Source organism: Castanea sativa, chromosome 3 (genome assembly GCF_040712315.1).
Source record: "Castanea sativa cultivar Marrone di Chiusa Pesio chromosome 3, ASM4071231v1".
NCBI classification, from domain to species: Eukaryota; Viridiplantae; Streptophyta; class Magnoliopsida; order Fagales; family Fagaceae; genus Castanea; species Castanea sativa.
Genome location: NC_134015.1, coordinates 57842480 through 57868456, shown reverse-complemented (window position 1 = coordinate 57868456; position 25977 = coordinate 57842480). Strand labels below are relative to the sequence as shown.

The 25977-nt window shown below is 31.9% G+C and overlaps 2 protein-coding genes across 3 annotated transcripts in view; both read right to left on the bottom strand.

Moving 5' to 3' along the window:
* Positions 1 to 25977, bottom strand: part of LOC142629232 (putative inactive purple acid phosphatase 27) — a 42086-nt gene that overhangs the window by 10587 nt on the left and 5522 nt on the right. The gene's annotated exons all lie outside the window — the stretch shown is intronic.
* LOC142629527 (putative inactive purple acid phosphatase 1) lies at positions 991 to 12187 on the bottom strand. Of its 2 annotated transcripts, XM_075803536.1 has the most exons (8): positions 12143 to 12183; positions 11875 to 12005; positions 11338 to 11520; positions 11000 to 11091; positions 10797 to 10863; positions 10570 to 10692; positions 9989 to 10080; positions 991 to 1337 (listed from the first exon to the last, which is right to left on the bottom strand). In XM_075803536.1, exons 3-8 carry the CDS (start codon positions 11506 to 11508, stop codon positions 1235 to 1237), a joined length of 648 nt encoding a protein of 215 aa, XP_075659651.1. In that variant the 5' UTR covers positions 11509 to 11520; positions 11875 to 12005; positions 12143 to 12183; the 3' UTR covers positions 991 to 1234. The 2 variants fall into 2 exon arrangements, with proteins under 2 accessions (XP_075659651.1, XP_075659652.1); XM_075803537.1 differs by having other exon boundaries at positions 11814 to 12187.

Genomic DNA, 25977 nt, shown 5'->3' with positions numbered 1-25977 from the left:
CATAAGAAGAAAGTGCAGCTGACTCAAGAATCTTATGGTATATGACAATATATGGAATAGTTTTGATTCATCTTACTTCATCTCTTCTCTCAAATCAAGGGAAAGCCCAAGATCCATTCATCTCTTTCAGAGACAGAATGAGGTTAGTCATATGAATCCTTGTAATGTGTTATGAGTCATCCCTTGCTCCTCATTAATGGCTATGCAATATGTTTTTGATCTGCTTCTAGTTTTCTATATTGCTAATCCAAGAAAGTCCGTCATCAAGAATTCCCTTCAGTCTAGTTTATCCGTAGTAGGTTTTTTGCTATATTTGTTGCTTCACATACACGAAATGCATCTGCATCTTCTTCTTTTATCTTTCTACTTCAAATACCAGACAAGACTTTCTACAAACTTTGGGTTCTGGATTTAGAAATTCATAGGTTATTCCTTCATAGCCCCACTACACTTTTTGGTATTATTCATGAGTCTCATTGTACTATTTCAGTTAACGTTTACCTTTATCTACAATACTTTTAGCAAAAAATTTTGGTTTCAACAAAATAAGCAAATCCCAAATAGAGCCTAAGGATTCTTATATATGAAAATGTGATAGCCTTGAAGGACTCAAAATGGTGGTCTTGGTCAAACTTTAATTATTTTAATGTTTTTTGCCCTTGAATATTCACTTCATTAACATGAATCAAACAAAAGCTAGCAAGGTCCCTACCATCTCATTCTTCTTTGTTTCACACAAGAGACATATGTGGCTCCCACCATAACATAATGGCTCTCCTAAGAGCACAACCTTTTTTTTTTTTTTTTTTTTTTGAAGTGCAAAGACCACAACTTTTACCATAATTTGATGAAGTAGTCAAATGTGAATGATGTACAACTACTTTCATACGAATCCATCACTTTATCTCCACTAATCACAACTGACCACTTCAAAGTTGTGTCTAAATGCTTTATAAAAACAAAATCCACAAAAAAAAAATAAAAAAAAACTGCTAGAATTATCTTGGTTTCTTCCATAAATCTTTGAATATATCAATTTACTTTCTACGTATCTCCCTTGGTAGCTCACATCACATTTAGGGATTACCTCGCTCTGAAATAACATAGTTGAGGTCACTTTCTTCATGTTATATGTTTATAATTAACATTAAAGTGTGAGATTAATAGGGATATATTATTTATTTATATCTATTTATATATGTTTTAAGATATGCTTTACATCATCTTAGTGACGTTAGCTTGCTAGTAATACAGACATGGTTTTGCCAAGCAGGTACATGTTCCAGCAAGGTAATTTGAATAGGCCTCCTTCAGAGAAAACACCAATGTTGCACAACCTGCAAATTTCCATTAAAGTTTTATTGGCATCAGCTGAAAATCGATAGTGTCATAAAACAAAAGCAAAGCAGTTATTTAAGAAAACAAAAAAAGGAGACTTCTTCTAGATCGCCTCAAATACAGAAAGTCTGCTCAAAGACAAATACATTGAACAAAGCTCTATTTCTTCAATATGGCTCAAGAAAGACTCTAGCTGGCTTGGTTCATTTAGAAAGAGTAAAATAAAAATCCAAAAATGTTACAGTTCACAATTGCACGAGCTGCCAGAGAATCTCATGAACCTAATGTACCAAATGTTATTTTTGTTATATGAAAAGACTGTTCCAAAATCAGATTCCAACAGTCCTGCTATTTGAGTCATTGAAAATATTCCATGTTCAAGAATTGTTACTAAAGGATCCGGTTTATTGAACAGAAAAAAGCATTATGTGGGAATCAGTTATCAGTCTCCACAAACTAGAAAAGAAAGTAAAAACTGAAGTCAGGATTAAATTTAGAATGTTCTTAGACTATGTAGGTACCACTCCCAATTCAATAACTGGCAGGTTGCATGCAAACCCTGCAATATTTGCTTGCCATAGATTATATGCATGAATCCAAGGTGCGGTTAATCATCTTGATGTTTTTTAGAAATTGTCAGAACTAGGAATACAGAGAGTTGACCTCAATTAAAACAAATCATTTTGGATGATTGATTGTTAAAGCACTACTAACAAATTTTAAAATTTTACTGTGCTGAGTTGCCAAGAGAGTATAAGACTATATTTAAAATACACAGAAATATAGAGGTAGTAACTACAAAAATAAGCAAATACCTTGGGCCCAAAATACTAACATATATATACATAAGAATAACTTTATTGCAAGGAGACTACTTCATGAAAAAAAACCATGAAGTAGCCTAAAGAATTACAACTGAAAAATATTTACATATAAATTGACTCTATGAAATTTTGAATAGAAGTACTATTTGTGAGACCCAAGCAAAGGACCACTCATAAAGAGAACTAATGAAAGATGTTAGCAATTGATTTGATGTGCACTCCATATCTTCAAAACACTAACATATACTTGAAATTGCCACTATATATCTGTACACATTACAGGTTAGACCTATCACACTTGATTGAAGAAAGGTGAACATGTAGCAAGAATTTCAATAGAAAAACAAGCTCTCACTACATAGCCCAAGGTATTTTTCAAAAATGTAGGTATACTCATGTACAATGGTCACTTCATGCCTTGAAGCATGTGCACATGTTGAACTCATCCTAAAGAAGCACAGTGACCGCAAAGGATGCTAATTTCCAACATAACAGAAACTCTCAATGCCTAGAACCACTGACCAACGTTTTGGAATCTCAAGGCTTTTTTTTTTTTTTTTTTTTTTTTTCCTTTTTTGGGGTAAGTAAATCTAAGACTACAGATTTCAAAGTGCATTATTTATATTCTCTCTTATTATCACTTCAACTTCTTCCAAAGGACATTTAGCACCCATCTTCCAAGACATAAATCACATGTAAAAGGAAAGAGTAGAATTGAATTGCTCATCGGATGTAACAAATCCCAAATATGAAAGCTATAAGGAAAATAAGGGGAATGTAGCAAGAAAAATTCTAATGGCAATAGCATACCCAATGAGAAAGGGAATCAAACCCCATAAAATTAAAAATAATTTACACTTGACATAAAAAAAAAATTATAAAAAAAAAAAAAAAAAGCCATGTAAGACTGTCAATGCAAGTCCAAGATTCCTATTCAAGATATTCCTTATGAAAGCCATAAGAGAGGTCTCTAACCATGCAAACTCCAAGTTAACTCTTAATGACCAACACTAACAGGGCCCCTTTGGCATGTGTTCACCAGTATAGTGTTATTAGGACAGTTGAGCACCAATATCTGTCGACACCTTTTAATTCTCAATGCAGCCAATGTAGTTGCAAGTACCAAGCAAAGGCCAAGCTCCAGTTAGACAAAATTGCTAGAATAACAACACCAAATCTAAAATACAAGAAATAACCCTCACTTGATGCCACATGACTTTTCAAGAAGGAAGCAGATGCCTCTACTAAAACATACTATTTAGCAAGTTGATCCAAATGTAACAAGAAAACATAATAATATAAGTTGTCTACCCCCTAAGAGACATTTTAGTTTTTGGTAACCACGACTGGCCAACAAATCACTTAAGTTCTAACCATCTTGGCCTCTCCAGCTCTCTTTTCTTTGTGACACCACACCACCAAATTTTCATCAAAATCTCATAAGCAACATTTGAGCAACATGAATCGACTAAGATAATCAAATTCTTTATGTTCCCAGTAATTTCTCGGTGATTTAAGTACACGGTCTCCACAATTTGTCAACTAAATCACAGTAGGTTCATTTGGACTGTAGCTTTGAGAACTATTTTGACTATTGAGAATTTATGTATGAGGAAGATGTTGACATAAATAATATAATGTTTACAGTTGATAATACATAGTTGAATACCATTCCTATGGATTTTCCTTTGTAACTTTTTCCAAACCTAAACAATGAGGAAAAAAGGAGATTTGACCCCCCCCCCCCCCAACCCAATTTATCAAATTCCTCATGGAACTCATTTTCTGTAACAGTGGAAACATAAAACATTTAGAATCATGACCATTATAGAGCAAGACATATATTAAATAATAATGATCTTATGTTCGAAATATAGAAATCTGTGTAATCAAAACTATATCCTGGCTATGACTTGTCACTAAAATAAAATGATCCTATCCAATCAGGCGCAAAGTAGTGGAACCCAAAATCTAACATCTAGAGAAGATGAGAGCAAAATTAAAATGTTCAATTTCAACTTGCCTAAATCCCAAACTAAAAGAATAAAGCCCAAATATTTTGCTTCAGTAATAAAAATGAAGGATCTAAAATCAATGATATTCAAATACCAAAACCATATCCTTAGGGAGTTTAGGGTTCTGAAGTCATTCAAATCCAAGAAACAAAAAAAAAAAAAAAAAAAAAAAAAAAAAAAAAAACCACATATGAAAGAAAGAAAGAAGAAAAGCGTGATTCCGATCGTTGAAAATGAAAAAAAATATGAAGAAAGAGTTCACACCTTGCCTTGCCCATCTTGGAGTTTGCAGAAGCAGACTTAACTCTTAAAGCATCGACATCAACATCATCTTCTCTGGATCGCCTCAAAAATCAGAATTGAAGGAACGCAAAATTTTTGGGTTTGCTTTTATATGCTTACATGGTCTACCGGTAACTGGTAACCATTTAATTTAATTAAACGGTTAAGATTAGAGCCAATAGAATTGTGTGGTTTAGATTTTGGTGGATACCATACCACAAAGGATTTGTAAAATTCAAAGGATGATAAAAGGGCTGGACACCATAACACATTGACCACATCGGAGGGGATGGGGGAAGGAGAAGGAGAGGAGATGATTGCATCAAATGGTTTGCTATCAGAAACGTGTAGTGGAAGAGAAAGAGAGAGCAGAGAGAAAGATATATCTATTTTTGGGATTAGAGATAGGTATAGAATGTTATAAATTAGGATAATAAATGAGATCTTTATTAGAATATTAGTATTAATGAGTGCATTTTTTTTACCGTTGGATTTACTTAAATCCAATGGTTTATAAAAAGTGTAACTTGAACCCATCTATATATATATATATATATATATATATATGAGATCTAAACTTACTCCTTATAAACTTACACATTTTTTACACTATAAATTTCTAAGAGATCTAACGGTTAAAAAAACATACTAACATTCTCTCTCTCTTTATTTATTGCTTCCCACCAAATAATATTTTCTTTAACACAATCTAAAAAAAAAGTTGAAAAATAATCTCATTTTCATTGATTTTTCAAAACTACCCAAAACAAGAGTAAGCAAATGACTTTCAAATTCACTATGAAGACCTTAAAGTCATGCCGCTAAGGTAAGGAACCAAACCAAATTCACCAGTCTTGAGTCTCCTGACGTTGGAGCAGTTGTAGAAGTCGTAAAATTCATCAGTCTCTAATTAATGAGTAGTAAAAAGGAGAGCCCATCGTAGTGAAGTTGAAGTTTAGGAACCATTTGGGCTGGGTCCTTGATATAGAGTAATTGCTCAAAGTAGTCGATATCATCCACAGCTAGCGAAGTGCCCTGAATGAGGGAGAGTGAGAATTGTTTGCCTTTGGTTGCTGCATGATAAATTGAATCCTGGATAGCCACAGCGTTTGGCTTGTGTAGATCTAGAGGTAGTAGTATTTAGTTGAAAAGGGAATTTAATCCTAAAATCTGATGCGTAGCCATCGCAAGATAATATTGTTTTGCAAATTTTGGCTCTTGATGCTATGTTATGGAGGAAGAAGAAGAAAGTTGAGACGAAGAAGATTTGAAAGGAGGCCATTTAATTTGTGCCTTTGGAAGCAACAAAAAGTATGGTACATAGGATAGATTTATTATTATTGTACGTAATGGCAAGGGATAGAGACTTTTTATAATTAAGCTGAAATTTCACGATGAACTTTTGACGTAATGCATGGGAACAACGTTAGCTCAATGAAAATTAACTATAAAAAGTCCAAAGCCTATACGAATATGCAATCTAGTAAAGGAACTTTCATGTTTTGTTCCAAAAGATTTTTTTATTTTATTTTAGAAACAAGAAGATTTCTACTAAGAAGAAATGAAAGAAAGCATCCATGAAGTTTCAATCTTTTTTTTATTATAGAAACAAAAAAGAATAGAAAGAAAGAAAGAATCTTTGAAGTTAATCAGGTATTGAAGATATATATGTACCGTTTCTAACATAATTAATTTAATTGATCACAGTCATCGAATCTAACAGATTAAACAGATGTGTAGTTGGGCTTATGAACTTCATATAGGCTCTTGGATATAAATAGTGGTAGAAATCTCCTCGGTAAGTAACTCAATGAAAAATTAATTACTCTATTTTAGAGTATACTTGTGCAGTGTTAATTAAGGTTATGCATGGCTTTGATTTTTCCCTATAATTCATCACCGTCAAGAAAGTGTTGAATTTGTGCAAGAGAATATAAGTTCCTCCTTGAAAAGTGAGACTAACTTTGGAGAATTTTTGGCATTGATGAGAGAGAGAAATGTCTATTTTCTATTGTGTGGATAAAACAAGTAGTTAAGGAAGCCTCAAACCTTGGCGATGGAACCTTATATGAACATGGCTTAGATAAGTTCTAAATGTTTATGTTTTACTCTTTTGTCCTTTCCATAAAAAACCGTTGATTAAATCAGGGCATAAAAGACTTGTTCAAAGTAATTCCAAAAGAATAAGGCATTTTTCCTACTTGCTGTGTATTTTTCTTGTTTCTCCGAGCAGTATTTTATAAATAAATAAATAAATAAATATATATATATATATTAGATTGTGTTGAAGAAAATATTATATGATGGAAAGCAATAAATAAGGAGAGAGAGAAAGAGAGAGAAAATGTTAGCATTAATTAGATAATAAGGTGGAAAACAATAGGATTTAATGATGTTTTTTTAATTGTTAGATTTCTTAGAAATCTACTATGTAAAAAATGTGTAAGTTTATAAGAGTTACACTAAGTGTAACTTGAACCCATCTATATATGTATGTATGTAGTATATATATATTTTTTTAGAGAGTTTCAACTTATGGCATCCGCTTCTGATGATAATTCTTTAGCATCAGACTAAGACACCAATCAGTTTTTGGTGTAGGTGGAGATAGAACCCCAGATCTCTTATACAACCATTAGAGATTTTACCAGTTGAGCTAACTAGAACCCACATATGTATGTATGTACATCAAGAAAAAGAAACCAAATATGTTAATATCAAATTGCAATGGTGGTACTTGATCCATATCCAAATTATCAACCTGGATGTTATTGCATGCGTACATTACATGCTAACACAAACATTAAAAAAAAAAATTGTTCATAGTTTTATCTTCTTCATGAGTCATATATCTCATCATTTGTATAAAAATAAATAACTCCTTAATTAAGGAAAGAATCAAAGTGAGGGAAAATTATTAGGTTATAGTAGACGAAATTGTGCCATTTTTCTCACATTAATGGTGGACCTTACAATGAATTTAATTTCTGGACTCCATCATAAATATGAGAAGAAAGAGCACAACATCACTACATTCTAGGAGTACCAAAGTGGGAAGGCTAAGTCTCTAGGCATTGCATGTTAGACAAAATGAAGTTGTCAGAACTTAGCAATTCTAAAGATTTCAATGGGATCCCCAAAAACAAGTAAGGAAAAATAATTTTCAAGAAATAAAGCTTTTTTTTTGTGCCTTTGCATGAATACACGCTGGCCTAAATTTTTTCAACTCACAAAATTATATCTACATCTAATTGAACAAAATGTGGCATTTTAGTAAGTGGAAACTAACGACTCTCATTCTTTGATAGGGACACAACTCACACAAGGTATTAACCATGGCAAATATAGAAAATTTAGAAGTAAGAATACAACTATTTCATTTATGGTTCAAAGTTCAAACCAAAGTGTAGAGATTATCACATGCCACAACCTGAGGGAGAGAATAATTTAGAAGTAAGAATAGAAAAGAAAGCAAGTCATATATCTTGTTATCTTATTACCACATGTACCACTTATATTCAATCTAATTCATTGGTAACCCAGATGTTTTACACCCCAATAAATAATAATATAGACGCCAAGCCTCCATGTCCGACTCCCGTCCAACCGGTACCAATTCCAATTTCCCCAAATTCATCTTTAAACCCGATATGGCTTTAAAGGACATGAAAATTGTGCCAAGTGGATACCTTGCCTGATTACCATGCATATCACTTGTATTCAATATAATTCATTATTTCTCAATAAATTTCTTCACAACTAAATCCGTACAACACAAGGACTTTGAACCTTTTTTTTAATTTTTTTATTTTTTATATTACCATTTCTAGTTCTTTATTTAAGCTTGGGGTAAACTAGTATTCGTTTGGCAAAAATTATTTTTGTAAATTTATTTTACTATTCAGCATGTTTTTGTTAATATTCATGAGTCCCACTGCATTTTTTGGTACTATTCATGAGCCTCATTATACCATTTCAACTAATTTTTCCCTTTAGGCGAAACTACAATGTTAGTCCCTCAAGTTTACTCTATGTGCACTATTGGTTCTTTAAATTTGAAGCAAGCACAATTGGCCTCTCAAGTTTTAAAAATAAGATGTATTAGTATTTTTTTTTTTACTAACTACTGTTTGTGGTGTTATTTTAACGGAACAATAATTTGTCATTATTTTTTTAATGGTTTGACGTTTTTTTATTAAAAAATTACGGGACAGCTCACCTCCCGTTTAATACCCTCCTGTTTTCTCCATTTTTTAAATAGATGAAGGACACGTGTAAGTGAAGCTATCCAAGGGCCAAAAAAAAAATCCCACAAAGCAACTTTTCTTTCATTCTCTCTCCGTTATTTTCTCTTTGTCTCTCTCTATCTCTCAACTATCTCTAGAACTTCAGAACTGGGCAGCAAAGGTGTTTCTCTTTGTTATTAAATTGTGTCTTGCTCCTTCCTTCATCTTCTATACAAAGACAAATTCACTTTTGTTTGAATCTTATATTCAGTTTTTTGGGCTTCTAGGCATTATTACTTACAATGGAACTCCTTCATCTGTAAGAATTTTTTTTTTTTTCTTTTTCAGGTGAGTTTAAGCCAAACTTTTGTATTTTCTTGAAACCCAAAACAACTATAGACTAGGATTTACAAGCTTTAGCGTTCTTGTGGAACCATTTATGATTGAGTGGTGGAGGGTTTGGGTTCAATTTCCTTTCCCTAATCCAATTTCCCAATTTTTCCCTTTCTTCTCTGGCAAGCACCGATCTTCTCAGGTAAGGTTAGAGTGGTGAATCAGAATTTTTTTTTTTTGATAAACGGCGGATCAGAAACTTGATAATAACAAAACCCACTTGTTTTAACAAACCAGAAACCCAATCACAAAATCAAATCCACAAATAACTAAACAAACAAAGGAAACACACATTATTAGGTTTGGGCCAGGTCAACCCGACCCGTTTAGGAAGCCCAATCTGCTCTATTTGAATTTAGACCTGTTTTTCATCAGTTACTTAAGACCTACCAATCCGCAGCACACTTCCGTAAGCCCAAGTCTCACTCATCACAGTAGGCCCACACCTCACTAAGCCCATCAGCTGCAGGCAAAGATTGACTCAAGAGAAAAAGTGTGCACCTTAGCGTTTTTAGGGGAGAAAATGCTGATATTTTTCAGGAATCAACTGAGATTTAAGAGTAACTTTTGAAATGCAGACAGAATCCCTTCTACAATCAACTGAGATTTAAGAGTAATTTTTTATCAGTGTGTTTTGAAATTGTAAGCTTCTTAATGTAAAAGCAGTAACCTAAGGTAGCATTAGAATAAGTATCACATGTTATTAGTTCAAAGGGAAAAAAAAGAGTAGAAGAAGGTGCTAAAAAACTAGTGGAACACAAGCTACAAGGTAAACGAATAGCTTTACAGTACAAAAGGTAGGAAAGATACTTGTGCTTTGTTGATAGTCTATGCAAAATATAAGTGGACCTACTCTTATTATGTCATGTATGAGCTTCAATTATTAAAAGAAAAGAAAAATTGGACTTACTTCATTCCATTGTTTCCTTGAGCTAAGCGTGGGTAAACTGGTGCATTTGGATTTGCAAAAGCTACTTGATTCGAAACTGCCACCAACTTAGGCTATTATACAGAAAATAAATACATAAGAAAACAAATTGCAGAAAAGGTCAATCAAGTTTGAAATGCAAATAGAAAAATGAAAGCTTTTAATGTAAAAAAGTGAGGTCATGAAAATGGAAAATGAAAATGAAGGAAGACAAGAGGAGAGCCAAAAGGACATAGGTAGAGGCCTTGCAAGAAGCCATCACTGCCAAGGTTTTAAGGAAAATATGGAGTCAACATTCAGAATAGCATATATGGATTGAGTTATCCAACCCAAAGCAGTTGAGATTAAGGCTTGGCTGTATATATACTATAATCCATCAAGCAGTGATCACAAGCATTGTTTATATATGAAACTTCCTAAATATCAAAAGAAGCATATTTTTTTCTCTCTCTTTTGAAGAACTAAACAGGAAAACGAAATATTTCATTGCATAAGAATTACTGCTTCATATGAAACAAATAAGTTATCATGTAATATGCAGATATTGACATTTGTGAGCGTACATTTGATAAACCACCAGAAAATAGTGCAAATGAGAAATCTGATCTCTGATTAATCAGCTGAAGCTTCAAATATCCTTTACCAGTGTCTTTGTACTTAGGACTGGAGTAGTTTGCAAACTGATACTGCAAAAGAAAACAATCTAGTTCACTCTTTTAGCTCCTTTTCTATTCAAAGAAGATCTGGGCAAGAAGAATTTCAGAAAGTCATTGTGATGTGCAGTATGAACCTTGATAGGTGCAGAGCATAGTAGTGGAGGATAAACCGTAGGTTTTTCTTGAGGGCAGGTGGAAGAGCTGAAAATGTTGAAGTGGAAGAGCTTCCAATTAGATCAATGCCATTTAGGTTTGTCACAAGCACAAAAAAACAAGAAAAGCTCACAAGGTTCGAAATGTAGACTGAAAGTTCAGAAATGCAATGCCATTTACTCACTTGAAATTGGCAGGAGAAAATACTCCTATCCAATCATCAGCTGATGGCTTTGGAGAACTATACTCTAATGTCACCCATTCTGTAGTTTGCTCCTAAAACAGTGAACAAAACTTGCATCAATCGCAAAACAAAATCTATGTTATGCATAATTTTCGTTGTTTGATCCCCAATACAAACTACAATCCACATAGGAAATTCAATAGCCATATTTTACAACTAAAAAGCCTGCAAACTTGAAGATCATCAAGTTCAATCAAACAAGTTCCTGATTAAAATACATATGCTAAATAATTAGGTAGAGATGAAATTGAAAGAAGCACAATGCTGTTGAGGCTTACCTTTAATCCGAGGACTGAAGGAGAAGCCTTAACATAAGCATCGTGATTAAGATCAACTGTTGCCTTATGAATCCCAATTTTCGACAGAGGCTGATCCCCATGTGACCATGCCTCTTGAAGGGTTGTAAGAACCAAAAATAATGCGAAGGAGATGAAATTTAGTCCTCTCATCCCACCGAAGATCTGAGTTCAATAAAAAGGATATGCGTTCATACTTCAAAGTGAAATGCAACTTCAAAGACATACTTTCAAAAAGTTAAAATGCATAAAACGCATGTAGCACTGTCAATATGGTTTATTATCAAAATTTAAACTAACTTAATACAGCAACCAATATAATATGAAGCTCAAAAGCAACTCAAGAGCAGAATGAATACAATATAGGAATGAAATTGCAACTCCAAAAAACATGCTTTCAAAAAGTCAATATAAAGTTCAAAAGCAGAAATGAATTGCAAAATATTGGCAATACCCACCAGTGTTATCAACCAAATGTGCCCAACAAAACCAGAAGCCCAATAAAATACCTCTACTTACTGATTCTACTGCAAAGGAAGCTGAATAACAGCTGAGAATCCAAAATAAGCAACTGGGTATTCACCAAAACTTCAGTAAGAAGCACAAGATAAGAAAAAGAAAGAAACTTGGTGGACCTGTAGAGAATTGAACTGCGAAGAACCAAAGTTGAACGTGAAAAACATACAAATAAACCAAAGGTGCTAAATTTGTAAATAAATATAAACTTAGGAATTTCAAAAATCAAAGAAAAACGTTTGATGTAGGAATATCTTAGAGAAGATTCGACCGTTAGTCCGAGATTAAAGCTGAGTTGTTCATTAATGGAAATGAAACGAAATACTGAAATAGTCTTATTATTATTAGTAATATATATATCTGTGTGCGTAGATAATCAAAAAAAAAAAAAATTGTGAGCGTAATAATCTCTTTTTTCTATATATAAAAGTTAACCATAATAAAAAAATAATAGAAAAAAGAGATTATTACACAACAATTATATATATACTAGCCTCATTACACGCGTTTCGCACGTGCAATAAGACTTTTTTTTAGCCAAAAGAAAAAATTCTGTGTTTTTATTTTATATATATACATCATTTTTATTTTGAGAATCTAATTTATAAGTGTATAAAACAATTTGAAAATTAACAAGAGAGTGGTCCTATTTTTAAGCAATATTTTAGTGGGAGTTAAAGTTGCATTTTTATTAAACTGTCCTTTAATTTTGTCTCTACTTAAATATAGGAATGTAAAGAATTTTTTAAACTAAAAAAATAAGAAATCTAAATAGAGGAAGTCTCTTAAATAATAGTATAGATATATATAATAAATAAAGAAGAATACTTAAATTTAAAGAAAATGAGGGGAGAAAAATAAAGGATGGTATCATCTATTCATTTTTGAAAACTTTGCTAGGGAATATTTGCTGTCATCCAATTGGAAATTGCTGAAATTGGTTGATATTTATTTTTGAAATTTTTATCCAACAAATTTCTTGACAAAGTGTTTTTTTAGAAGGAATTTCTTGACAAAGCTGACATAAAAGTCATAGTTTATTTTTATTTATTTCTGAATTAATGACTAGTTTTCTAGTACTTTTTTATGTTTGGTTACTTAGTCAATAAATACACATGACACTTTATCCCAAAAAAACAATAAACACACATGACACATCATGTGCTTGTGCTTGTGCTTTGATTAGCACACAACACGTGCCAATAAAAATTTTGGAATATGATCTTTTGATTCTTATGATAAAAAAATTTTCTATTATAGCACAATTGGTGCGATAGTCACTCTATAAGTTTAAGTGTTTGTGGGGTGTAGGGATAAGAGCTGGGGTTCAAGTTTTTAAGAGAGAGCTTTCACGTACATATATACTTAGATTATGCTAGAGTAGAATTTCTATCTTATATAAAAAAAAAAAAAAAAAACTTTTCCATTTTCCTCTACTTAATTTCATTTCAAAAGGGAATGTACAATTTTTTTTAACATCGAGTTTGCCCAATAAACTAAATAAATTAAATAAGCTATGAAAATAGCCTCATACAAGCTTTTAATTAGTATTTATTTTGCTGTTTTGGTACTTGTTGCCTTGTTGGTAAATTTAAAAAAATAATAATAATAATAGAAGGAAAAGCCTAAAAGCTTTATTAGTACTTTTCTTTTTCTTTTCTTGCACTCTACAAAAGCCAAAAACAGTGTTTGCCAAGTTATCATTGAAGTTATTGGGATACCTTCAATAAGGGTTTGGAAACCTCTACTCTAGTGTTAGTCTGTTCAATAAGGGCCCATGTCATTGTCATTCCCTTATTAGCATTTTGATTTACAAAAAATAAGAAAAGGATTTTTTTTTTTATAGAAGAGAAAGGAAATCATTTGAGATTGTTACAAATTATGTTCATGTCATTTGTGTTATAAATAAGGAGTTTTGGTTTTCTTGGCTCAGCCAGCTTGAACTATAATAGTTTTCTATGCTTGAGTCAGCTTGACCTTTTTATTTTTATGTAGTTTGTATATGTTCATCAAATTTTTTACCTAACCAAGTTATGACATTAGTACTATATCTATTATGTTCTACTAAATTAGTTTCAATATGGTAACTCACAATCTGGCGAGACATGCTAGACATTTTAGAGATTTTTCAGTGTAAATGAAGGATGTTCCATCGCATATCAATAATGTATTCTTAGCTGATTTTAGCTAATTTTCTATTTAATAAAATCTATCGATCTTTTTGCTCAAAAATTAGTTTCAATACCCATCAAGCAAATACTAGAGCTTTTCAATATATATAGATTTATAGGGTAACAGCCAAATCTTTATAGTTTAATGTGAACTTATAAAATTGGCTCGAGAACATGTATGATTGGGAATTTAAGAGTTAAAGACTAGGTCCAAAGGCTCGGTGGTTCTTTTACCACATGAATTTCATCCACTCACCTAATGGGATGGGCCTAGCCTTTGCTGAATAAAGGTGGTGACAGTATTAGCCCACAAGTGATGTAGGAGCATCATTACTTTGTTCCATGAACAACTTTAATTAAAGTGGCCGCTAGTGAGGGTGGCCTTGGTACAAGGCAATAGTAGCAAGTATAAGCAGCAACTTGGTACAAGACTGTTGCAGCTTTAAGCTTGTAGCAGCCAGGCTCGTTGGGTTCCAAACTTGAGTGTGGTCAGCTATGTGATACAGGGGGTTTTATATAAAGGTAAAAGTTTTACTCCAAACATGTTTAGAACTATCTTACTCTAATTTACTATATGCAATTAAATAAATTATCTATTTTGAAACCCAAATCATTCAAAGAACCTAAAAATTGAGAAGTTCAAAGTCTTTAAAGTTGGACCGAAATTCAATCAAATTTAAACCGTGATGATATTATAAATAATTTTAATAAATCTAGTCTTAACTGTATATTAAAAACTGTTATTAAGCCTTTTGAGAATTTTTCATGTGCCCAATTACCACATCACATTCTCCTTTTGCAATCCAAACAATAGCTCATCACACACCAAGAACCATCAAGCCTCAGCCCAAAACAAGATCCTTGGGCCTAAACCTTACTTTGGGCCTGAGCTGTACCAACTGAGCTATTTACCCATTTATTATCTTGCAATCAGGTAAGTATTTTGTTCTCAAGCATTTAATGACAACCACTTGATTGATAAGGTTGGTCTTTACGTGCATATTAGTGCATCTTCTATCCTATTCTAGGGGTCAGTAACCTCATATTAAATTGAAACCAATGAAATTTGGTTACTTTGTCTTTGGTAATGTCATGATATTTAGGGAAATAGTTAGGGTTGTTACATCATATCATTCCTCTCACGTTATTTTTATTTTTCAAAATTTTAAACTTATTTATCTTTCACCTTTTTTTAAATACTTTTTTAACTTTCTTGATCTAATAGTTAGTATCAAAATTAATTTTTTAATTTTGATTTGAACCGTTGAGAAGAGATTATGTGATGTAATAGCCCTGACTATTGAACCAAATTTCAATCTAAATACGTAAAACTGTTAAAATTTAAAACTTTATATCTGTAGCTTTTTCATGACTCCTATATTATAATATATCATAACAGTGTCAACCAACTTGCAACTTTTTAGATTCCCTAATTTCCCTAATCTTTCCCTATGTGACGAAATAATAACCACACTTAAGCTCAAATAGTAAATATACTAAACAGTAGTTAATAGAAATAAACAAAGATGAGCCACAATTCAATTAACCAAGCCAAAGCAAATAAACAAACAAACAAAAATATAGGAGATTATTGTTAGTTCATATGTTCCTCAGTTTCAAACTTTCTAGTTTCTAAATATGCTGGCTTAATTAATGATCTTAAAACAAATAACTAACTAATATCACAAAGTGAATTTCAAGTGCAGCCATTCCAGCTTAGGATTAGGCAATACTAGTTATCTTATCCATTCCATCAAATATATGTACGTATCTAATTCCCGTATAGGTTCCAAGATTATGTAAGATCTATCTATTGTGATAGGGAATGTACTTATTCAATAAATTTAGTACCACAATAAATTTCAAAAACGTTTACACAACTTCTTGTGGTCGACAATAGAGCAAAGGGCAGGTTAATAAATTTTTTTAAAAAATATTTCTAATTTTCTACAACAACAACAACAAAATTTAATATTAATTTAACAAAATTTGGTCAATTGGATGTTAAGGGGGAAAAGTGTTTTTTTCATACAAGTTTGTGGTAGAGTGTCATTTCCTCAAAACTCAAAGGAGGGGAGTGTAATTACCTCTTATATTATTAAAATTTTAATTTTCTAAGTAACTTGTATTTTAATCGGCACTCACCAACTATCAAATAAAAAATAATAATTAATGTAAATTAGGAATATATATATATATATATACACACACACACACACATACTATCAATAAGAGGATTCCTCCTCTTTGGATTGGATTTTTATGTAGTTTAGAAATATCTTTAGACCTTAGGTTTAACATAAAAAACTTAAGGACAACTCGGTAAAAATATATCTTTAACTCCACTTAAAATACCTACAAAATTGGACACTCTCCTATTAATCTATGTTTTCAAAACAAACTTATTAAAGTAAAAATAAAATAAAAAGAAGGAAAATTATGACATTAGACAAAAAAATAAAAAAGTTTCATTTTAAGCGTAAAATGCATGTGACAAGGCTAGTAATAATATAGTTTAGTTTAGATGAAGAAAAGAGATTTTGGGTTATTAGAGACTTTTTGTATCTTGTTATTTAAAATTTTTAAATAAATGATAAAGATAATAGTGAGGTGTAAAATTGTTGGGTTTTCAGGATAGTCAAGAGTCAACCTTAATCTAAAAATGAATGTCAATAAAAATAAATAAATTAATTAATTAATAATAATTATAATTATAATCATTATCCTTATTATTATAAATAAATATTAGAATTATTATAGTTTACATTCCACTAATTACAACTTATCATGTAATCTTTTCACTATTCTTATAAAAGAATTGAAGTTAAAAAAAGAAAAAGACATTCACAAACATAATTAGTGGAGCATTAAATAGAACACAAAAAGTGGAACAAATTTTTTTTTTTCGACATGAAAAAAGTGGAACAAATTATTTGTATTAAAAGTACAATAACACATACCGGGCTCTTTTACTTAACTGAAACATATCAAAAGTGCAATAACACAATGAGCATCTAATGAAAGATGGTAATGCATTGCAAAGAATGCCAAATTCCACCAGAACCATCTTCACAGAAGTATCAAATTACCGTTCACCCTTTCAATTTAATTTGATTAAAACAAAAAAATCAAAAGAAGGCCCATTAGACGTGCAAAAGCAAGAAGATTCAATTTATTAATAGAACCTCAACATGAAAATTCAGTTGACACAAGTACAGAACAGAAACACACTAGAATTGTTACAAACTGGTAAACAACTCCTATCTATATGAAAGCACTAGAATTACAAGTCCTGAGAAGTAAATCCAATTAGAATTTAGAATAGAAGTCTCGCAAAACTGTGCCATTTTGATTCCAATTAGGTAATAAACTAATGACATAAAACGACCGCGTTTTGAGACCCATCATTATCATCAAGAAATTAAATTGATTCTTTTGTGTTTCTAGTTTCATCTAAGTACAACAACTTTTTTTTTCTTTTTTTTTTAACAGAAAGGACATTCAAAATCTTTAAACTTTTCTTGGCATTAGAATTATGAAAACCCCCCTTACAAAAGAAAATACAATCTACTTCTTTAAACAAACAAACAAACAAAATATACTCAATTTTCTAAATTTGATTCAATAGATTCTACCTTAAAAAATAAAAGAAGAGAAAAACAGAAGAGTACTTCTTCAAAATATCTCTGTCTTTATGTTGTTTCTTATTTACTTGGTTTTTAGAAAAGAATATGAAGATTTTGTCAGATTTTTTATAGACTATAAATTCATTTTTCTTTTTTCCTTTTGCCTTTTGCCTTTCTTTTTTTTTTTTTTTTTTTTTTTTTTAACGTATCTAAATACATAAAAAATCATGGTCTTATAATTTTATGAAAGAGTATCATTATAATGAAAGTAATTCCCTTTCATCATCTTTTTTTTTTCCCTCTCCCCCCAATCTAATATTTAAGCTTTCCAAAAAGAAGGAAAATGGAAAAGAGATACAAAAAAAGAGGTAAAAACGAGCATAAGTACCATTCATCATGTCTTCTCAAATATTACTCTCAACAAAGCTCCTATGTTTTGAAACACAAAAGCTAACATGACTTGTAATTTAATTGGTTGACACTTATTCTAAAAAAAAAAAGGGTAGACACTTCTTGGTCTTTCTAATAGAGACATCTAGTCAAATTCTTCACCTCTCAACTATCAAATTATATATATATATATATATATATATATATATATATATATATAGAGAGAGAGAGAGAGAGAGAGAGAGAGAGAGAGAGAGAGAGAGATGTGTTTAAGTTACACTTGGTATAACTCTAAAAAGTTACACCTTTTCTATGCCATTGGATTTAAGTAGATCCAATAGTAAAAAAAAATATTCTCATTAATGCTAATATTCTGATTAGGATCTCATTAATTATCCCTAATTTATTATATTTTATATCGATCTCTAAACCCCAAAAAAAGTATTATGTTTCTCTCTCGATCTCTTTCTCCTCCACCGTTGTTCCACCTCCATGGATAGATTGCCGGCACAAGAAGGAAAAAAAAAAAAACAAGTCTTCAATATATAACAAGTCTTCAACACAATCGAACAAAATATATATATATATATATATATATATATATATATATATATATATTTATAAAATACTGCTCAGAGAAACAAGAAAAATACACAGCAAGTAGGAAAAATGCCTTACTCTTTTGGAATTACTTTAAACAAGCCTTTCATGCCCTAATTTAATCGACGGTTTTTTATGAAATGGACAAAAGAGTAAAACATAAACATTTAGAACTTATCTAAGCCATGTTCATATAAGGTTCCATCGCCAAGGTTTGAGGCTTCCTTAACTACTTGTTTTATCCACACAATAGAAAATAGACCTTTCTCTCATCAATGCCAAAAATTCTCCAAAAATTAGTCTCACTTTCCAAGGAGGAACTTATATTCTCTTGCACAAATTCAACACTTTCTTGACAGTGATGAATTATAGGGAAAAATCAAAGGCATGCATAACCTTAATTAACACTGCACAAGTATACTCTAAAATGGAGTAATTAATTTTTCATTGAGTTACTTACCAAGGAGATTTCTACCACTATTTATATCCAAGAGCCTATATGAAGTTCATAAGCCCAACTTCATATCTGGTTAAATTTGTTAGATTCAATGACTGTGATCAATTAAGTTAATTACATTAGAAACGGTACATATATATCTTCAATACCTGATTAACTTCAAAGATTCTTTCTTTCTTTCTATTCTTTTTTGTTTTTATAATACGAAAGATTGAAACTTCATGGATGCTTTCTTTAATTTCTTCTTAGTAGAAATACTCTTGTTTCTAAAAAAAAAAAAAAAAAAATCTTTAGGAACAAAACATGAAAGTTCCTTTACTAGATTGCATATTCGTATAGACTTGGACTTTTTATAGTTAATTTTCATTGAGCTAACGTTGTTCCCATGCATTACGTCAAAAGTTCATCGTGAAATTTCGGCTTAGTTATAAAAAGTCTCTATCCCTTGCCATTATGTACAATAATAATAAATCTATCCTATGTACCATACTTTTTGTTGCTTCCAAAGGCACAAATTAAATGGCCTCCTTTAAAATCTTCTTCGTCTCAACTTAGGTTCCTTTGAACAACTATGAAGTATTATTATATTTATTTTTAGATTTACATGATTTATAATTTTTCAATGTATTCTATTACCCCCCCCCCCCTCTCTCTCTCTCCATATACCCAAAACCCACAAACTGGCGAACACAAATCTCTAAAATCTTCTTGGGCAAAGCTATACCCAAATCCCATCTACCTAAACCAAAGCCACCAGATTTCCATATACCCAAAACCCACTTGTTTTAACAAACCCGAAACCCAATCACAAAATCAAATCCACAAATAACTAAACAAACAAAGGAAACACACACATTATTAGGTTTGGGCCAGGTCAACCTGACCCGTTTAGGAAGCCCAATCTGCTCTATTTGAATTTAGGCCAAATTTTCATAAGTTACTTAAGACCTACCAATCCGCAACACACTTCCGTAAGCCCAAGTCTCACTCATTATAGTAGGCCCACACCTCACTAAGCCCATCAGCTGCAAGCAAAGATTGACTCAAGAGAAAAAGTGTGCACCTTAGCGTTTTTAGGGAAGAAAATGCTGATATTTTTCAGGAATCAACTGAGATTTAAGAGTAACTTTTGAAATGCAGACAAAACCCTTTCAACAATCAACTGAGATTTAAGAGTAATTTTTTATCGGTGTGTTTTGACGAGGCTGACTTTTATCTAATGCTAACAAATACAGGTTTAGTGTGGACATGTGCGAGTTGCTTTATTTTTGTAAATACTCACAATTCCCACTTTAACATATTCAGCATGTTAAGCCATTGTGATATTTTATTAGAGGTTCATGACACAATACTACTAGACATATGGACTATGAACACACTTTCTATGGTACTGGACACACACACACACACACACACACACACACACACACACAAAAACCTCCCTTTTCTAAAATTTAAAAGTTGAGGAAGTTTTCTGGCAGAATCAAACCTAGAGATTGTTAACTACTTAAAACATTATTAATGTTCAGAAAAGGGTATATTTCAAGAACCAGGATTGAACTTGTTAAACGGTTAGAAAAAGGAAGCTTTCTCATGAAATTTGACAATAAGTGCATGTTTGTTTCAACGTTTTGAAAAAAGCCAGCCCTTTATGTGCGTTTGGTTCAGCACAAAACGCAACTTTTTGGAAAAATTTGCGTTTTATATTTGTAAAGAAACGCGCATTTGCAAAATGGAGCTCAGAGCTCCAATTGCAAAATGCGCACAATCACGTTTTCTTGGGTTTCTTTTTCTCCTAAATTGCCCATAGGTTCTTTGTCCTCAAAAATCACAACGGTAACAACAGTTTCTTGATCTTTTCTCACAAACATCTCTAAACTCAGTCTCAATCAAACATTCACAACAATCATTTCTCTTAAACATCTCTAAACTCAAGCATAATCAAAATACAAACTCAAAAACACAATCTTAAAATTAATCAAATCATAACAATAAATGCACAAAAAAAAAAAAAAGACAATAGCCATCTGACCCATGGTGGAGCAATCAAGCAACCCACGGTGGAGCAAAAAAGAGACAACGCCTGCCTATGTCCTTTGATCAACAGTGGAGCATGCAATTGCTTGTTATTAATTTCTCTGTTTCTTATCATTGCTAGAGTCTTCAAGTAGAAATAGAAAAAGTAAAAGAAAGAGATAGCAAGAGAAAGAAAGAGAAAGCTGGAGAAAGGGAAAGTGCATCCGGAATGCACTAGAAAATGAAAAAGAAGAGTAATAGATAGAGATGGGAGTGGGGTAGGTGTGTGGTGGAGAAGAAACCAAGAGAGAAAAAAAAAATATGGATGTAATAAAAGATAAGTGGGTACTATTTGTGGCATTTAATAAAAGATAGGTGTGTAATATTTAATAACTGTGATGTTATAGAGTATGCGGTAGAGCAAAAATTGTGAGTACTAGAACAATTCATTTAAAAGATAAGTGTTAATAAAATTTTATTTTACAAAGATTAATTTTAAATCAGTATTGTAAAAATATTGTGACATTTTATTATATTTCTAAACTTTTTAAGTTAGTACTATATTTTCTAAAAAAAAATAGTACTATTAACAGAATATTTTTATAACAATTTCATAATAAACTTTAAATAGTAAGTTGTTATTAGTTCTCATCTAAACTTACTAGTGACATTTTTTTTCCTACCATTAACAACTTGTTATATAGACTTTATTATGAAATTTTTGTGAAAATATTGTGTCCATAACTTGCATTAAAAGAGATAATTAAAATAAAGAATTCTCTTTATATAGACATTGTCCTTTTTAGTAATTTACCCCTCAAACTACAACTTTTATAAGTACTAGCCAAACACTCAGCTTTTTCAAAAAACGCTTTTTAACAGCTTTTACCAAATACTCAGCTTTTAAAAAAAATACTTTTTCATTATGCACTTTTTCAAAAAGCCCAACCAAACTCACCCTAAATATAGCATCTTGTGCTGTTTTCCTCGTTGAATATGTCACATGCTGAACATTTGCTAATGTTTTTAGGTATATTTTGGATCATTTGGACTAGGACTTGCAGGAAAAACAAGGCTCATAATGTTAGAGGTCAGTTATCGTGCAAAAACTTCTGGAAAAGTATATAATACAATGAAGGAATAGCAATAAATAGATAGATAACAAAAAGCTTAGACACAACCACCTTGCTAATCTTAAACAATATTTGCCCACACTCAAATGATACTAAAGGATTACTGCAAATTTGTTCCCAAACACAACTAAGCTTAGAATTCTTCAAGTAGTATCACCGAGAGAATTCTTGTGAATTTTTATGAAAAATGGTAAAAGAAGGCAGTTACAAAAATGAATATAGATCACTATGTATAGCTGAAGGGTTATGCCCCTTCAAAAACAGTCACTTTGATTGACGATAATATTCCAAGAGTATTAGCCATTTGACAAACCAGAAAATCCCCATCTAGAAAACTGCAGAAAAACAAATTTTACGATTGATCGAGTATTCCTTCGTCATCAAGCCAGGAATTGAACAAAGAATAGGGTTCTCTTATTATACAGCCTTCGACTTATTGAGCCATATCTCGATTGATCAAAACGAGTTCAACCGATCAAATAGGAGTTGAGCTCTTTAAACTAAGGCTCAGCAGCACTTTCAATGGCATTTTGAAATCTCTCCTCTTTAATCTTAAATATATAACAACCTACATTGTATATAACTATATATACAACAAGAACTCTGAACTCTTCAATGCGAACTTCAAAAATTAGTCCACTAAACCATGGGTTCATATTCAATTATAGTTTGCTATTCTAGATATTTCTAATAAACATGAAGGGTTCAGCGGAAACCTTGTGTCTTTTGTAAACTAGTTTAGTTCTTGGATTGTGTCATATGTTTTCAACTTCTTAAAGGAATGGAGCTCAGCAAGTGATGCATCTTTCTTTCTCCACTGTCCAGTGCAAATTTTTTAGTCTAGTTTATTGCCTAATGCAAACTTTTCACTCCACTTTTTTTATTTAATTATTTATTTATTCAGGGACCTTGTTTATATTCTCAAATCTCACGCATATCAGGATTGAAAGTTCTATTTGTATCAAAGCTAGTACTAGAGATTAAGGGGCAAATACTTGAAGAAATGCAGACAGGTATGAACCCTTTTCCAGCAAGGTAAGCCAGGTTTCTTGCACACTAGTTTTTTTTTTTTTTAATAGGTAATAGATACCTTCATTGAAAAAAGTACATCATGTTCATGATGATGAACAGAATGTACTAGAAACAAATACAAACAAATCAAACAGAGATAGAATGCACGAAATAAAAAATGGAAATACATTGTGTAACACTAGTTCTATAGTAAGGCATTTGAAATTAGGCTTTCTTCTACGGTTTATTTGATTGCTGATTAATTGGGAATAATAAAGAGAATCTGGAACATTAAAAGTATTTGGGACTAGTATTTCTTTTAAACTAATGGATATGATAGCATGTTTAAATAGACGATTATTGAAGTTTGTAACTAAAAGATAACATGAAGTAGATATGCTAGGATTTTTGTGTTCTTGTATTCAAATTGATTCACTCAACTTAAAGGCTCCACTTTTCTTGCTAACTGAAATTACAAGGAATAGAGTTAATTTTTCAGACAAATAAAAATCAGGGACATTGTCTAGGAATCATTAAAACCTGAAAAAATAAAATACCAGTTGAGATATAGCTCATGGACACAAAGTGTTAGACATGGAAACTTCAGAAAATTTATGGATAAATCTACAAAAATTCCATTCAGGGGGTCAACCAATTGCAAAAACTATCAAAATCCCTCTTTGTTTATTTTATTTTTTATAAAAAAAAAAAGTGTAGTTCCTATTTCATAAGTCTAAAAGTCAAAAAAGAAAAGAATGAAGGTCCTTTTTTGATTGCAGCCCAACAAAACAGGGTGTGGTCAAGATTCTAAGAGGGGCATCTAAAGCACAGAATAAGCAAGTCCAGCAAGAGCATGGAAATTGTAATTCAACAACTATTAACGGATTCAATAGTCAAACTTTAAACCACACACTTCTTTTTTATTTTAAGTAATTTAGGGATTTTACCTTCTAATGAGCAATTTATACGAGCTGCAAAAAGGTCTAGACCCATCAAACCACATTCTGTGCAAGTGCAAGTGGCATACCATGTTTCCTCTCTTTTCTACATTCTACAAACTATTTTCCAGATTTTAGGAAAGCTAGATACAAGTAATCTAATTAACTTCTTTAACAGTGATGCAAGAGAAATTGCAGAATTTGCCTACATATGCTTGCGGTGGGTTCAGGTTTATAGCAATTTGCGAATATAGGGTTTAGATTTGAAGAAGAAAGTTTTACGATGCAAAATTGGCTCTAGTTTGGTAAGTTTTTTATGCCTATGTGATAGAATTAGTATGTAAAGTTGAAGGCTTTCCAAAGATGAGGAAGGATTTGACTTTGGCTTGTAAGGATGAAGGGACGGAAATTTATAGAGTTCTATTAACACTATCTGTGAAAAGTACCTTGAGAAGTAGAGAAAAAAAGAGATAAGAGAAATGGAGAAAAAAGAACAATAATGCCAACATGTTTCCATCTTTTTTTTTTCATAGGCCATGTCTCAATCCCAAACGCACCCAATATTTTTAGTAATCAATCCGTATACTCTTCAAGTACAATCTGTACAAACCTATCTAGGTGTAAGGAAAATGTCTACCCCAGATATTGGAAGACAGAACAAGACACACTCAGCAGGGTTTGATGCCCCTCAATGCAGATCTGCAGAATAGTTGCTTGCTTGTGGATTCTTTGGTGCAAGAAATATATGCAAAGCCAAAGGACCTCAACAGTCCTTCACTGCAACCCAACCCAATAAGTTGTGATCATGTTTCAGAGAATTGTCATGTCAGTTTGGATTCAAAATAATGATCCAACATGTTCAGGTTGGCTCATGGGTTAGAGAGGCACAGCTAATCCAAGAATTAGGGTTTTTTAAACTAGTTTCATAATTCTAAACCATTGGATGCTTCAAACGTTAATCTTACATTACTAAAGGTGATACATTCCACTTGAACTGAATTTTCCAGCCATCTTGGAGATTCAGGAATAATAATAAACCTATAAGCTGTGCAAGACATGGAATAGTTCCTGCAAATGAAATTAATTAAAATCCAGTTGATAGAGCAATTATATTCAGTTTTATACAATAGGTAAAGTGAACTCAAGGTACCTATCAGAGCCAAGGTGCGCCAGCTGATAACAGTTCCAACAAAATATGTAATTGCTGACCCAAAAAGAAATCATGAACTGAACAATAATCAATAGTTATGCACACGAATCATAAAGATACTCACTCAACGTACAATTTCTTAGCGGTCTTGCCATAATTGATGCACAATAGTAAACCCTCCTCGGAGATTTTTGGGGATTATTTCTGCTATATATACAGGTACCTATTTTTTTAATAGAAGAGATGTCTTAGATAACATAATTGAAGAAGAAGAACTGATGAGTTGAAGAACATAATGCACCTAAAATCTTTACATATACCTAGAGACATGTAAAGGGAATTAGCAAAACTTTCCCCTCTGCGACCAAGGATGTCTGCTATTCTTCCACTCAGCACTGCACCTAGCACGACCTCTTGCCTTTAGATGCTCATCAGTATCCTCAGTTGTCACTACTCACTATAAATGGATGGCGGGGATTGATAATTATCTTTTCAAGTGACACAGTATGACTCAATATGTACTTTGCAATCTCCATATCAACTCCACACCCAACAAAGCCAATTAATTCAACCACATTGAGGCATTTATGTTGACATTTAGACTTTTTTATCTC